This window comes from Tetrao urogallus (assembly GCF_951394365.1).
Source record: "Tetrao urogallus genome assembly, chromosome: 1".
Classification (NCBI taxonomy): domain Eukaryota; kingdom Metazoa; phylum Chordata; class Aves; order Galliformes; family Phasianidae; genus Tetrao; species Tetrao urogallus.
Genome location: NC_136813.1, coordinates 15,793,149 through 15,809,435, shown reverse-complemented (window position 1 = coordinate 15,809,435; position 16,287 = coordinate 15,793,149). Strand labels below are relative to the sequence as shown.

The 16,287-nt window shown below is 42.5% G+C and overlaps 1 protein-coding gene across 1 annotated transcript in view; it reads right to left on the bottom strand.

The window, feature by feature from the left end:
* The window catches only part of CUL5 (cullin 5), a gene marked incomplete at both ends in the record, with an annotated part of 28,090 nt that extends 12,821 nt beyond the window's left edge, over positions 1-15,269 (bottom strand). Inside the window, 8 exons of the mRNA XM_079549073.1 lie at positions 290-383; positions 1,553-1,633; positions 1,710-1,855; positions 2,482-2,623; positions 5,351-5,527; positions 6,787-6,886; positions 9,256-9,365; positions 15,246-15,269. Coding sequence (XP_079405199.1) covers positions 290-383; positions 1,553-1,633; positions 1,710-1,855; positions 2,482-2,623; positions 5,351-5,527; positions 6,787-6,886; positions 9,256-9,365; positions 15,246-15,269 — 874 coding nt within the window. The remainder of the gene's footprint in view (positions 1-289; positions 384-1,552; positions 1,634-1,709; positions 1,856-2,481; positions 2,624-5,350; positions 5,528-6,786; positions 6,887-9,255; positions 9,366-15,245) is intronic.
* Between the last annotated feature and the right edge of the window lie 1,018 nt (positions 15,270-16,287).

Genomic DNA, 16,287 nt, shown 5'->3' with positions numbered 1-16,287 from the left:
ATATAAATAAATATTAAATAAAAAGAGTAATAAAGTATTCATTTAATTCAAGTAAGATTAGAGCTGTTCTGTCATTCAAGTTAGGGTACTGTATCTACAGATTTCAGAAGTGTGACTAAAAACCACCACCAACAATCATTTTTGTGGGACAAGTTCCCTACACGGAGTAACATTCTATTCGTGAGACACTGCCACTATCTATTAAAAACAGTAATTCGATCTACCAGCAGATCTATTTTTATGCAGTCAGCGCTGAGTTCATCTCGCACTGCTCTGAGGCTTCACTTACTTTCTGTTTCATTTCGTTTGATCATGCCTTGGCATTCGGCTAAAATGGTCTCTTTAAAAGATGTCACCAGGGCATTGACGCAGCACTCCATCAGCTGAAACGAAGCAAACACAGAATTAGCTCATCTAGCCTTGAAAGTCTCATCAGCCTCAAGTTTCCTGTGACACAAAATCTAGGCTGTTCTCAACACGTATGCTGTATAAAATAATTAATAATATAAAGCAATTCATTAATTCTCAAAAGTACGTGTACTTTCAGGAAAGTCTATGCATGAAACTGTATTTCTTTAAAATGTGTAGGATAGCAAATGTGATAAGAACACTTCCAAGCTAGCAATCAGCTTGATATTTCTACTGCCTTTTTCCCCTCAAGGGAGCCATCGCTTCTGGAACACCAACTACCCTACTTAGTTTCCAAGTATACATCCAAGAGCTAAGAATAGTTCTCATTCCAGCACACCCTATTTGGACCAGGCTGGGTGGCTTGAACAAGGCACTACAGCTAGACCTAGCACAGAAACTGCTTGTACATGTCCAGACCATTTCTCTTTTGTCAGCCTCTTTATACAAGTTATAGCTATGTAAAATGAATGATTTATAGCTTAACACAAGACATAAAATAAATTTTCATCAACTGCAGTAAATTCAGATTTAAAGGGTATTTATTTAAAATAACCTGTTTCCTGAACTGATTCCAACATAGGCAATTATGAACTACTCACTGCAGTTAAATCTTCCTCCAGAGTCTGAACTGTGTGAAATATTGCTCAACTGGGGGGAAAGGGTCACGAGCAGAACGTACTAAATGGCCATATTTCAGCCTAAGAGGAAATCTAGAACAGTTTTAATGAAATTTTCATTGCTCCTTCTGATTGCAGTGAGCAGTAACATTTTCAGGTACTCTAAATGAGCCTTGAGACGCCCTTCACTCACTAGACTGCATACTTATTTTCATCCTCATCCACTGTTAAGCATAGAAAAAATCCTGACTCAAAATGAAAGAGCAAAAATACATTTGGACAAAAAAACTGCTCTTTAATTTGAACTATAATCTATATTTACAATTAAAATATCTGTAGAAATTTGTAAAGTGCCAGATTATAAATACAGATTTTCACAAGAAAAGAATACAGTGGATAATTCTTACAAAAGAAAACATTTTCGTAACAACTTATTGCACTGTAACACACAGAAATGACAACTCATGGCTAATAATAATATATAAAACATAGGATATGGCAATTTTTCTACACAATGTACTTACTGCTTCCACAGAGTTACATTCACGTCTTGTTTCTAAATATCGTAGTGCTCTTTTCTCTTCTTCCTTTAGTTTAGCATCTGCCTGTGCAGAAGTAGAACAGCCATCATTTTAAGCACCAACATTTCCAGAACAAAATTACAGCAGAATTTTTACTTACATATTTCATATAATTCTGTACACCATTTTGTTGTAAATAAGAGGGAGCTTGTGTTCTATAAAACCTCTCCGTTGAATCCAAATATGCCTTTTCAAAGTTATCTCGATAAATCTGAAGTTTATCTTCAGGATTAGAACAAAGGTTAACTGCAAAGAGAAAGTCTAAACTTAATTCCTGGAAATTCGTGTGGCTAACAATAAGTAAATCTCTCTCAGTGAAGTAAGTTTTATATTTAAAGGTTGCAGTGAACAATTTGATGTATCCTGCAAAGGTGCTCTGAATTCAAGGTAACCAATCGTCCAATCTTTGCTCCAAAAGACTTAAATTAACTGCAGACAACCAGAAAAACAGGCTGCAGGGCTTTGAAGAAAAGGCAGGTAATGCCGAAATGGACAGAGGTTTTGTTTTGCAAAGGAGGAAAACGAGTGGCAGTCTTAGATGCAGCCAGCTTAGTGCTTCTTCAAACTGCCTGAAGAATCACAAGCAGTATGGAAAGTTGCGCTGGTGTAAGGTTATTTCTGCAACCTTGAAACATCAAGCAGTTTGCTCCTTAAAGATACTGATTTTTACAGAAAATGATACATAGCAAAATCACTTAGAAGTTAAAGATACCTTGAACATAATTTAATTGGTATCTCATATCAATAATGACAAAATCCAAACAAAACACTGGGATAACCATTCCAACCCTACCAGCACATCTGCCAACTTCTACAATGAAAAATTCATTTACTTTAGTAAGGAGGCAAAAGAGATCACGTGCAAGACATACCATATGATTCTCGAACTCCAATAACAAGCTGAGAGTCAAAAGCTTCTCCTAGTCTTTCAGCATGAACTAACTTCATTGCACTGTCCTGAAGTCTATTTTTTATATTTGAAAATATGGATTCATTCCATGTATCCAGCATGAGCTGCATGTTAGGAAGAAAAAAAAATCCTGTCAGAAAGGTGCATGCAGATCTGAGTTTGTACAAAGAAATACAAGATATCAAACAGAAATAAAGCAAATGAGAATGCAGTTTTCAGGTTATATAACAACTTGCTCTTCCATGTCACAGAGGTAATATTCAGCTTATATGCTAAGCTTACTTTATAAACTGGACAGCGAGGGGATGCAGCGATCATTTGATTCAGATATTGTATCATTCTGTATTTTTCCTGTATAACTTCTATAGTGCTATTTCTGTATTTTACAGTTTTGAACAATCAGCCAAGTATCGTTCCCAGCACTGGGATGTGTCAGGAGTTGCAATCCTAGGGGTACCTTTGAGTCAAACACAGTTGAGCATTTGGCTGGCTCAGTCTCCACAACAACTACAACTCAACATGGCACTTACATAAAGGAAAAAAAAAAGAAAAGATGTTTTTGGATTGCATTTCTCCAACATGAACGTTCAACATGCAAGCAAAGTATATTCATCATGTATCTTCAAACATGGCAATAACTACTCTGAATGCTCTTTAAGCACACCAATGACACTGCACTGACAGTGGAAAGGAGGTTTGAATTGTGAAATATACAGATTTAAACTTTGCCTCACAGTTGTAAACAAGCTTACAGAAAATGAGATTAGGAAGACTTGATACTGCTATAAGGCAAAGTGAATGGTAAGATTACATGGGCCTCCATTCCTGCTTTGTACCTTTTAGATTTTAACACAGCAAGGCAGATATCCTTTTCAGAGAGTTAAGGCGGCCTTTCTTTATTCTAAATTCTCTATTTTCTCAATTTCAGCTAAACTTGCATTTCAATCTGTATGGCTTAAAACATTGCAATGCTTGAAAAACAAAGCTGTATTTGATTATGCTTCCTCAATTACTTTTTCATTATCTTAACATCATTAATACACATGTTATAGTTGCACTGTATGATCACAGAATGGGTTTACAAGAGCTGAAATGAGTAACAGAGAAGAAAACAGGGAGAATGTCAACCAACGTCAAAGGCACAGCTTTGTCATGGTCAAGCTGTTTTTAGACATTGTGGATAGAAAATAATTTGATGGAGATATTTGAAGCAAAATATGCAGATTGTTCTGTGTGAGTACATAAAGAACTTTCCAAGAATGGGAAAAGTTTTCAAAGGTGCTTTGTAGAAACTTATGGGAAATGATGCCAGGTAATTGCTTTCAGCAGTAAGTATGAAATAAGATAGTTTGGAGACTGGGTTTTGATGACTCAATCATGACATGGACTTAACTGAACTGCATGTGAGAGACAGACATCAGTTTCAGTCCTGAACAGTATCTGAACTGGTAGTCACCAGTATTTTATTATTTGCCCTGCCCCACCTCGCCTTTTCTTTCATTTCTTAGTCTCCTGCCATACAGCAGAGTTCAAGTCTGCCACATCTTGGAGAGCCTACTGAGATCACATGCTTTTTCTAACAAACACTCAAAACAAACAAGGTAACTTGAGGTGGTGATTTCTCTCTGTTGCTGTTCCTGCTTCTTTTCCTTCTAAAGCAGGTTACATGTCACAACAAGTGGTTGGGAAAAAAAAGTCACCCCAGGTAGCCCATTTGAGCTCATTTATTCTTCCTGTCCATATCAGGAAAGTTAAAATGATCTTCAATACCAAAAGACTGTTAACGAAACTGCATTTCGCTATCTATACTTTCTGTGATGGAAAAAGATAACAAATGACATTAAACTGAAGAACTTACCACTCTACAACTGATACGCTTTGTTTTTCTTGCAGTAAAAGATAAAAGCAACTTCAAGGACATTTATTTATGGGACTCAGAACACTAAGAGCTCTGCACTCAAAACCCCTACACATTCCTTACCATTCTGATTTAGAGCCAGAGAATGGTTTGTGTTGGAACCAACCAAAAAGACAACCTAGTTCCTCCCGTGGGCAAGGACACTTTCCACCAGACCAGGCTGCTAAGAGTGTCATCCACCTGGCCTCCACCACCTCCAGGGATGGGGCATCTACCGCTCTCTAGGCAGCCTGTGCTTCCCAATATGAAATCTAAATCTCCCCTCTTTTAGTTTCAAGCCAATACGCCTCAACTGATCACCACATTCCCTGACCTCTTCAACATGAAACGATGTATGAAATAAGATTTTGCCTGTACAAAACTTTTACTGATGTGACTGACAGCCTGTAGGAAATACAGGAGACTTTGAGATCAACAGCTGTATTTAACTTGAGATGACAGTGTTCATCTATAAAAGACAGAGATGTACCCCAGTTAAGATCCTGCCCTAGGGAAATAAACTAGGGGTAGAAACGACGCACTTGTGTAAATGGAGGTGAGTATACTATATAACATATGCAAGTATATAAAGAGTAGGGGTGAGTTTACAATTGCCCCTCCACTGGGATTTAAATTAAAAAACAAACAAACAATTTATAACATTAAAAAATTAATAAATCTATCAAACAAAAACTTTAATAACCCTAATAAGCTGTTTTAATCACTTGAACAAAGCCAAAGCAAAACAAGAATTAAGTTGCCACAGAGATGAAAATGAAAGTCTCACACTTGTTTTGACCCTCATACTCGAAGCAAAGCGATACATCGCGTAACACCCTTGGTGCAATTTCATCTTCAGTACAGAGCACCTTTCCTAGCCTTATCCAAGGCAGAACAGAGCGTGCAGCAGAACTCTTGAACACCTATCACTTACCTTTCGGACAATGCTGTCTTCTACATTAGATTTCTTGTTGCTGCCCTGTTTGCCCATTAAAGTGATCTCTAACTGACAAAACGGCTTGGGCAAAATATCACACTGTGTGAAGAACTTGCGCCACTCCACTATGTATGCTTTTAGCAAAGCTGTATCATCTTGATGACTCAGCACTCTCTGGAGGCAGGGAAAGAAGAGGAGGTAATTTATAAACAGACAAACAAAGGTACATTGACTTTGCTTATACTGAAAATACAAAATAAAAGTTACAGCAGAATGTCTACATACGTAAGTGCCAATTAGTTCAGAGCGGCGGTTATCAACCCGTGGCACATGGACCTTCTCTAAACAGTAAAAGGTGACAGCAGTGGAGCTGTCAGTACGTTCCCAACCGAACCACTTTCTGTTAAGCCATTTGCGAGCCAAAAAACTTAAAACCTTTGGCCCTATTGGCCTGTATTAGCACAACTACACCGACAGAAGGGCACCAACCTGTAAGAATTGTGTTATATTATGCAGAGCAGTAAAGTTTAATTTAATGCATTTACAAGGCTCTCATTAGGCCCAGACAGCTAGTTAACTTGTATATTTTAGTAATGCCTGGGAGCACAGTACAATGCCTATCATAAGGCCTAAAGCAATGCCTCTAGAACAACAGCTCACACAGACCATACTGAAGGCCCAGCTCAGCACAGCATTTATGCATGCGTGCTAGCAAGCTGAAGGGACTGAAATAAAAGAAATCAATATGTATATAAGGCTTCAAGCATAAGAAATTGCTTTCCTTTGAACAAAGCTGCAGTGGTGCAAATCTCTTCACTAAAGAAAGATTTTAAAGACATTTTTCTTCTTCACAAGCCTTTATAATGTAATTTATTAAAGTAGTAATTATAAAATTAAGAAAAAAAATCTTGCTGCATCTTTTGCTACACATTTTAAAAACAGAAGCTTCCCTTGAATCTACTGATGACTTTGATTATTTGTGGGGAGTCCATAAAACTAGACAGCAAATCTTGCTGAGCCAACAGAACAGATGTTTCTAATGTGCCATACACTGGATGTATTTTAAAGCCATTGATGAATACATCAGCACACCACTGAAGCCAGACAAAAAGTATTTTCCAGGCAGTAATTTCTTATAGTAAATTTTGCCTCAAGAAATGTTCAAGTGGAAGAAAATTCCATAAGTACTGCTGGACAAACAAAAATAGTGCTTTAAAAAAAACAACACTGCCTACAATGAAACAATGAGCCACAGCAAGTGCTTAAGGCTGTCTTCTGTTTTTCAAGAGAAGTTCACATAGTAATTACAATCTCTGGAATATCACAGCATTTCAGGCAAAAAAGAAATGCATTTAGATCCAAAGAAAGTCAGAACTGTTGGGTAATTTTTTTCTAATAATACGAATAGAAGTCATGAAATATTAAGAACTTACTGCTTGTGCTTGCTTAATAAAATCAAGGATGTCTTCCTTCAGAGCCTGATGGATTTTTGCTGGACCTTTGTCATCCCACAGGCAAACTGCATGCACGTCTCTAGAAAACAATTTATTCACCTTTTAGTAACCATCACTCAAACCCTAATTCTCTGATGTACGAGGCAGAAGCAGTCATAATTTTAGCATATACAAGAAGAAAAAAAATATGCATTTTGTTTATCACTTAAAAAAAAAAAATAAGTGGTTAGACTGCACAACACAAACAGGAAAATGTGTTTGGAGAAGAAACTGAAGCTTTAAGAAAGCACAGGAAGCAGTAACAGCAACCTGCCTAGGAAAGGATTGTGCTGAAGGAGATTTAAAGAACACGTAGAAGTCAATTCTGCTTCCACCACCTATCCAATAATCCCACTGCATTAAGGACAACTTTTTAAAGCTTTTCTTTGACAAAGATGGAAATTACGTGCCAACAGAAGCACTGCTACTCAGCCCACAGTCATTCTACATACTCTAAGATGCAGCATCCACTCAGAGTTCCACGATCCACGCACTACAACATCCTTCCACTGCAAAGGAAACCAACCTTGCTTTTGAGAGATTTGAGATCGGGTAATTTCAAGATTTAACTGGTTTAGTAAGATCACAAACATTTCATGACAGTGGAAGCACGTTAAAGTGCAGCTCAACTGCAGAAAAGCTCCCAAGTAGCATCACAAAGCAAAACGCTGCTAATCAATTTCAATCAACATTCAAACACATTCCTGTTCTTCCTAGCTGACAGTTCAACAAGCGTAACTTAACTTCTATTTCCTTTTTATATTAAAGACTAAAAAAGGCAAGTTGCACTCCTCAACTATAGCATCATATATAATGCGGCCTACCAAGCTTTTTTAAACTCATTACCTCCCTCTGTATTTTCTTCCTCCTTTCAGTAACAAGGCCAAGCCTTTGCAGGTAAGAAACTACATAATCTACAGGATGGCTTTGTTCCTATTAATTCAACACAGCTATTCCAATACAAAAGCAACTTTATTAGTTTAACTGAAAAGACAAAATGTCTGAAACTGAAAACACAAAATGCACGATAAAAAGCTCCTTTTACACAGAACAAGAGTGCCGGCCAAGAATTTACAAAGGTCTAGCTAACCTGTGGGACTTACATAGATTTCACAGACAAAAAGTGTTAATGAACTTAGAATGCCATCAGTTCATAACCAAAGTAAAAAGCAGTGCTGGAAGATCATACACAAAGCTCAGGCAGAAGACACATCTTCCATACTTTTCTTAAAAAGCTTAACAAAATCACTGTCCAAAAATAGAAACCTAGAAGAGCAGGCTCTTTTCCTTCAATATACTTATTTTTGCCATAAAGGCACTTAAGTATGATCCAACATTTCAGCAAACCAGCAAAATAATAAAGGAAAAATTTCAATACTCATGTAGAATTACTGACCTAATTATTAAAAAAAATGAAAGCAATGATTCAGGACTGAATTTGTAACTTAACTACGCCATGTTTCTGGCAACTCCTATGGCTGTGACATCATGAGATATTAAAACTCATTGCATGATAAACTACCTTTCTGTTTGGTTGGCAGAAAAGCATGACAGGTGCAGTAAGATGGCTCTAAGAAGAATCACTGCACTGTTCTTACTGAAAAGAGCAATAAAGATGCAGTCTGGAAGACAAATCATTTCAAATTAAACAAAATTTAGTGAGTGATTTTAAAAAGCAGAAGAAGAAAGTGCAGCACTAAGCAACTGAAGCATTTGAGGGAAAACAACTCCATGTTGAGACCAAGACAATTTTAAATAAACTTTTGATATGTAGGTTATAACTCACCTCCTTACTACGCTGACAAAGGTGACATGATGTATTTCAAGAAAAAAAGAAATCAGCAACAGGAAGTAAATTCAGGATTTTTGGAGGGAGGAAAATGCAATGATGTTTTTACCTCGAGAGAGCAATCCGCTTCTCTCAGATTTTTAGAAAGTACAGTGATGCAAACAATGTCTGAAAAATGCTATATGTTCAATTATTCAATTCAATTATTCAAATTATACCAGTTTATCTGCATTATCCTTTTACTTCAGTAGCATTTTTAAGTTACTTTAGAAGAAAAGCATTTAAATCAGAATAATGAACTGCCCTCGAGAACCTACTGTCCAAGCAGCAAACAACAATGTCTCTCTAACAAAACCTTTGTGAGCAGGTAGAAGGCTTATTTACTACTGTTGGCTGAAGGCAAATTTCTGCTGTTCTTCCTCCACCTTATCTGCAAAGATCTGAATCTCAATAAAACAGTACTTCTGTACATTTATTCTGAAGTAGGCACACCTAATAAAGTGTAAGCTAGCACTTCTGTCCCGTGTGCTCCCATGCCACCGGCACGGTCTGACTTCTCTATCAGCAGAACCACAGATAGCCCTACTGCAGAGAAGGATGCAGAATGCTGAAGTACTTACGAGAACAGATCAAACCACTGCTGTTTCGTGACGGACTCCTGACGAAGAAGTTTCAGAACGATAGGGCGCATGAAATCCCATTTGTCTTCAAATTGAAGCGAACCTTTATTCTAAAAGGAAGAAAGTAATGTACTGTTAGTAAAATAAATTATTATAGGAATTACCTTTAAGAACTGCAGTTTCCATGGTTAGCACAAAACTACCTTCCTGTCAGAGCTATCTCAGGCAACCTGGCATTTAAGCAACAACCCCACAGCTGAACAAAGCTTTTTGCAGTAACTATTATTTCCAAAAGCAGCAGAAGCAGCTAACCAGCTTCTGCCTTAACGCACCGCACAACACAACATGTTCTGGAAAATGTCCTTCACCTGTGAGAGCAGTTATACATGGACAACATGAGTGCCACTCAGCTGCACCGCTGCAGCCAAGATACACAACAACAGCCACGAGGCACAGCTGCAAACCTGGCTGGAATAAATGACTGCAACCAATGCAGCAGCGAGGAACCAGGAGTACCTGTGGGTGCTGCCACGTATCTTCTTCTCTACTGGGCATCTGGTATGAACAGCACAAAGAGGGAAGCAGAGGAACGTAGGAGCTGCTGTATCACAGCCCCCTCCTATGGCTTAACTGCCCCCAGGCAATTAGCCAACATTACAGATGGTGCAATTAAGAATAATTCATGCCAAAAAAATCTAATCCCAGGTGAATTTTTTCAAACTCGCTATATCATTGAAGAGGAAAGCTAACGAATCCAAGAGCTCCCATCTCATTCTGACTGTCCCAAAAAACCTCTCTCACTGTAGTATACAGGCAGACTGCCATTACTGGAAAAACAGAACAAAACCACTTTAAGAGAGAAACGAGTTTCACTGCACACATTGTAAACTTATTTGCTTACTGCTCCACATCTTAAAAAGAAAATCTGCAATTAAAAAAATGAGTTGGTTGGGAGCTGTGACAGGAGACTGTTGGTTATCTCCACTGCTAAGTCTGCTTTTGAACAGGTCATTGTCTTGGCTAGTCATACTACATGTGACACAATTCACTTCAAACACAGCACATAATACAGTCCAACTATTTGAAATTCTGACAAGCACACTGTTCTCCACTAGCAGCCCTTCAGAGAAATAAGCACAAGCAGCATGCCACATTCTTGAAGTCATCTCCTTCTGAATAACATGTACATGGAAATTTAAAAATACATTTGTTGTTTAATATTCAGAATGAGCACAGTTCAGAACCTGTGTCCCCTGCAGCTCCCATGTCTCGGCTTTACATGATAGAAGTGCAGCAGGCACCACAGTAACTCTAGCAGCACCATGTCGCCACTGCAATGGCTTCAGAACAAGAGTCTCAAGCAAGCAGCCCCTGTCCAAGTTCAGAATCCTTTCAACACATAAGAAAATATTGTACACTGCTTGTGAAATTCAGAGAGACGGTTTTGCCCACTGGTATCTTCTCCTGTAAAAAAAAAATAACTTGAGTGCCTCATCTTTGAACACCCAAGAACAGAACACACGCTGCCCCAGATAGGCCTGGCTTTACAATTACTTCCCAAACTTTGATGGCTTTCTCTCATCTTCCCTATTCCTCAGAAAGCGATTAGCTTCTTCCTGCAGACATTTCTGTTCCCAGTCCCCCTTTGCGGGTTAAAAAACTTGAAAGATGAGCTGCTGTAGAGTTACAAGTTCCAGAAAAGGCATTATCAAATGAGTAAAACCAGCTTCCTCCAAAGTTTCCCTTTGGAGCAAAGCTTCAGATCCCATATGTTTTCTGCTAGAGGTAAAAAGCTTGTGCTGCATTTCAGCCCTGAACACAGCAGAAGACAAAAGAATAAAAATGAATGCTATACCTTTGCCAGCATTTCACTATAAAACATGGATGAAGAAAACCTTTGTTTCCATGAAGCACTATCTGTGACATTTATACCCCAACTTCCCAGCACACACTAAGAATCATAGAATGGTTTGGGTTGGAAGGGACCTCAGGGACCACACAGTACCAAGCCCTGCACAGGCAGGGACACTTCCTTCTACACCAGGCTGCTCACAGCCCCATCCAGCCCAGCCTGGAGCCACAGCTCCAAGGGAGGGTAAGCAGGAAGGCAAGCGGCACCTCTAACTAAAAGTTACACCACACACACTTCTCTGAAAGCACAAATGAGGACTGATGGCCATACCCTGGCTCCATGACCACTCCTGGAGTTTAAAATTTAATGCGTTTCAAAAGTCACTTCGCTACATGTACTCAGGGAGATTTAAAGCTCCATTTTAACACAACTTCACTTGAAAAGTATACAATGTCACTACTATATATTGAAATACACTACAGCTTTACTCTTCCTATTCCTCTCTTCACTGAATAAACACTTATATGCAACATTTCACAATGGCAGGCAAAAAATTTTCCAGACCGTGTTGGTAGATATTACATAGAATTAGTAAAATAACACAAATAATGCAAACAGAGCAGGTGCACCAACAGCTCTCCTGACTTGGGTCCTACTGCATAACACAAATCTCCTCTCCATAACTGCAAGCAAGGTGAAGAGAATCACAGCAGGAGGAGGCACGGAGTACAGAGTGAGAGCCTAAATAAACGTGGAACGCACCAGGAGCCAGCCTGGGGATGGGGGAGAGCGAGGCTCCCAGGCCAGGCAGGTCCCAGCAGCCTCCATGCTGCTGTCCCTCTGTACTTTGAAACATTCACTCGGCCACCCAGTGCTTTTTACTGTGTACATTTACTAGTTTAGGCCACACAAAATTGCAGTTCTGATCTCCACCAGATGCACTGTACAGTACTGTGAAAAAGCAGCATCCTCCATCACTGAGCACACTTCAATATGTCTGTGCTTTTACTACTGAGCTGTTTTCAGACACTGTATTAAGGCTAATTCAAAAGGGATGAGGTAAGACAGATGAGGTCCTAGCCTACAATAAGCAGGAGAATTCCCATTCTGATTGCTCTCTGCTTCTGGCAGCTCTATATATCAGTGAGATGATCATAGCAAAGTCACTACACAAAGCAGAAAGACAGCCGTGGGGAAAGCTCTGCTGCGTAACTGAGTGGAATGCAGCATTCACCACAAGCTGCTCTAATTGGAAATAGGCAGGATAAACTAAACATATCTGGAGATATTTTCTTTACATTGAATAACTAGAAAACTGCAGAAATGCTTCCATTTTTAAGTGGCATAGCAATAAGACCCACAAAACACAGCTGAAACAAACGAAAGGTAGATCATGGTTCTTAAGTCTACAGCAAACCTGCTATTTGCTTTGCTGCTTCCCCCCTAACACCAGGCTCAGACTGCAATTCAACTTGCTTGCACCAACTTCTGCATTTGCTGCCACCTCCAGCAGCTCCAATAAGGCCTACAGAAGCATGGAGACCAGCTCACGTGGCTACAGCTACAGGTTTCCTCTGCACTGTGATAAGCTGAGCCGCTTTGTGTTCCAGGAGCTGCAGAGAAACCCGTGTGCCTTCACATCACAAATCGTCACTGCAAAGCCAACAGCGGACACTCCAACACATGCCCTGAGAAATTAATTTACCTTTCGCAATTATGAAAGCTGCACCAGCACAGCTGAAGTGATGCCCTGTGAAGTGAAGAGAGGCTATCAGGCATTGATTCAGCCAGGATTCATTAGTAGAATGAGAAAGGAGTATTTCACTTCATTTTCTCAAGTATGCAGAAGGTTGAGACAAGACGGGGAAAAACAGAAAACTCTCAGTTCCTGTTTATCCTAGCGAAACTGAGACCCACCTAAACCTGACATGGGTCTGATTACTGTTAGGGCTTTGTTGTTTTGCTTTTAATGCCAAAAAATCTTGTATGTTTTTACTATGCAGAGGACAGTGCTTTCTTCTGAATTGCATTTCATCAGCATAAGGCACTGTCAATCGGCAAAAACCTGCAATCAACAGCTCGCTGCAATGGGAGCACACTGAGCATCACGGCTGGGGAACAAAAGCCCTTATCTAGTCACAATTATCTTATTGGTTTAGTGTGTCATTATGAATAAAGCCAAATCACTGTATGACCTTCTCTTTCACGAGGTAGCGGTCATAGTTCATTGTCTTTAGAAAACTCCCTAATTAGTAAGATATATGGCTTAGAAAATACTGCCAGGTGCTCTAAACACCTATGTAGCATTTTTCCAGAAACACACTGTGCACGTGTATCTTTCTGTCCATTTAAAATGCTAATGATTTAAAGGCCAACTGCAGAGATGCCACTACACCAACAAAACGGCTTCAGATCAGTGAAAGCCATCTCACAAAAGCAAGGCCTTTGACTTTATTTGCTCTTACTGTACACTTATCCTTTCAAAACGGCTGAAGAGGAATGCTGACAGATCTCACAGGCCTGTTTCTTCTAGCTACAATAAGCTATACAGCCATGTCTTGTCAGAGCACACGTTGGCCTTTCCTGAGATCCTCAGAAGTACTGCAAAGCAGTGGACTAAAGCAATAACAAGCAGAATTGCCTGAGCTTTGTCCAAGCTCTAAAACAATGCTCTCCTAAAGAAATCCCATTTTGTCTCTATAGCTGTGAGTGGGACACGAAGCTTTTCTCCAGCAGACCTGAATTCTTCCATTTGAGATTTTTAGTTCAGTCTTACCAGCTTTAATATCTAGATAACCAGTTATGGGGGGGGGGGGGGGGGGGGGTGAGGGGGGTGCAGGAGGGGGAGAAAAGGTAATTGAACAAGGAAGGGAAGATTTAGGTTGGATGTGAGGGGGAAGTTCTTTACAGAGAGAGAGTGGTGAGGTGCTGGAACAGGCTGCCCAGACAGGTTGTGAATGCCCCGTCCCTGGAGGTGTTCAAGGCCAGATTGGATGGGGCCCTGGGAGCCTGGTCTAGTATTAAACGGGAAGGGTGGTGGCCCTGCCTGTGGGCAGGGGGGTTGGAGATTCATGGTCCTTGAGGTCCCTTCCAAACCTGGCCATTCTGTGAATGAAGATTCATTTTAACTACATGTCAATTTCAATAGCTTTTTATATATATGAGCATGTGTGTATGCTTGCGTGCTTATTTTTAGAAGTGAAACCTTTTTTGGACACAAGGAAGACATGAGGTTATTGATTATTTCTTTTTCCTTCTCACTGAGTGTCTCAGAACAGCTTCAGGGCAAACCCATACACGCAGCATAGGTCTGGTAGCTGAAATGCAAGTAGCACCTCTTCAGAACCACATTGAAGTATAACACACAGAACTGGCCACACGTATACGTCCATTTTATACTGCTACCTGATACAAGTAACCAAACCTGGCAGCCTTCTGAAGGCCTCATACCCCGATCAGGCCGGCGTCCCAAAGCACACCAGCAGCAGCTGTGCGGGGCAGGCCGGCTCCGGGCACGCTGGCACAGCCCTGGAGGCCACAAAGGGCCGAGTCCCCGCGCACACCGCACACTCAGGAGGCGCAGCCCCTGGCCGGGCCACGGCCCGTCACAGCCACAACTTCTGCGCAAACTTGGCTCTCTTCGGGGTGACTGACATCTGCCACCAAACACCGGGAAGGAGCCTGCGAACATCTGAGCCCACAGCAGAGCCGATTAAAGGCCTCGAGGAGTTTTTCCTTCGCAGCAAAGCGCGGTTAGCAAAAAAGAAAACGCCAGAACGCGCCGACAACCCGACCGCCGACACCTGCTCGCGGCGAAGGCGTTCCCCAACTCTTTGTTCAACTCACAACTCTTTTCCCGCACCGCGGGGTTCCCCGAAATAAACAAAGGCCCGACCCAGTCCGGCAGCGCGAAGCGGGGTCCCCGCGCGGCTGTGTGAGACGTGAGCGGGAGGCCACGGCCGGCCGGGCCGCACGCCGAGCCTGCAGCCGCACAGCCGAGGCCGGGCCCGGGCCGCCCCCTCGCCCGGGGCGCAGCGCCGCGGCCTGCCCGTGCCACCTCCCGCAGGCCCGGCCGGTGCGGGGCGGCCCCGGAGCCCGGCCCCGGCCGCCTCACCCCGCGCGCGGGCCCCGCTCTCACCTTTAAGAGATTAGACGTCGCCATGATCTCCCCCCGCGGGGCCTCCCCGCCGACGGCGGCTCCTCTCCCCGGGCTGGACTCGGCTCGGCTCTCCCCCGGCCGCCGCCGCTTTACATGGCCGCGGGCCGCCCGCCCGCCCGGCCCGACCCGCGGCGGCGGCAGCAGTAGCAGCGGCCGCGGCTCCGGGTTCCCCTGCCCGGAGGCGAGACCGGCACCGTGCTCGGAGCGCTCGGCGGCGCGACCGGCTGGCTCCTCCGCACGCAGCCGCCCCTCAGAGCCTCATGGCGGCGTCCGCCCAGGAGGCGCTCGGCAGCAGCCCCGGCTCCATGGAAGGGGCCGGCCCACATGATGCGGCGCCGCCGAGCCGGCCCCGCCGCCAAGCGCGGAGGGAGGCCCGGGCGGGAGCTCCGCCTGCAGCGCCCCCTGGCGGCCGCCGCCGCCCCCCTCGAGCGCAGCCCGACCTGAAGGCGCTCGGTGGGGGTGGTCGCCTTTCTTCGTGAACGCTTTTGACTTCACGGTTTTTCTGTTCGATAAGACACGTGTGGTTTTAGGCACCTTCTGGGTGGGGTTTTTCAGCGTGTGGCTATAGAAGGCATCATTTTAGTTTTCTGTTTAAAAAGGTATCCTTCATCCAAAACGTGTCTTAAGGAAAGCATTTCAATTTTCCTCTGGCCTTGGGATTCCTGTCGTCTCAGCCCTGCCACCAGCACACCATGTGCAGCAGCACCCACCCACCGTGCACAGAGGCGGGTGCTTGGATGGTTGTAGCCCCGCTGAGCCGAAGTGCGGCTGATGTTGTTCCTCTCCACCTAGCAGAAGTTGGAAAGAGAACTGGACAGGCTTGAGAAGTTGACCTACAATGACGTCAACAAGGCCAAGTGCAAAGTGCTGCACCTGGACTGGGGACATCCCAGTTAGGAGTACAGATTGGGAAAGTACTCATTGACAGCAGCTCTGTGGAGGACTTGGGGATCCCGGTGGACAAAAAGCTGCACATGATCCAGCAGTGTGTGCTCACAGCCCAGAAGGCCACCAGCATCCT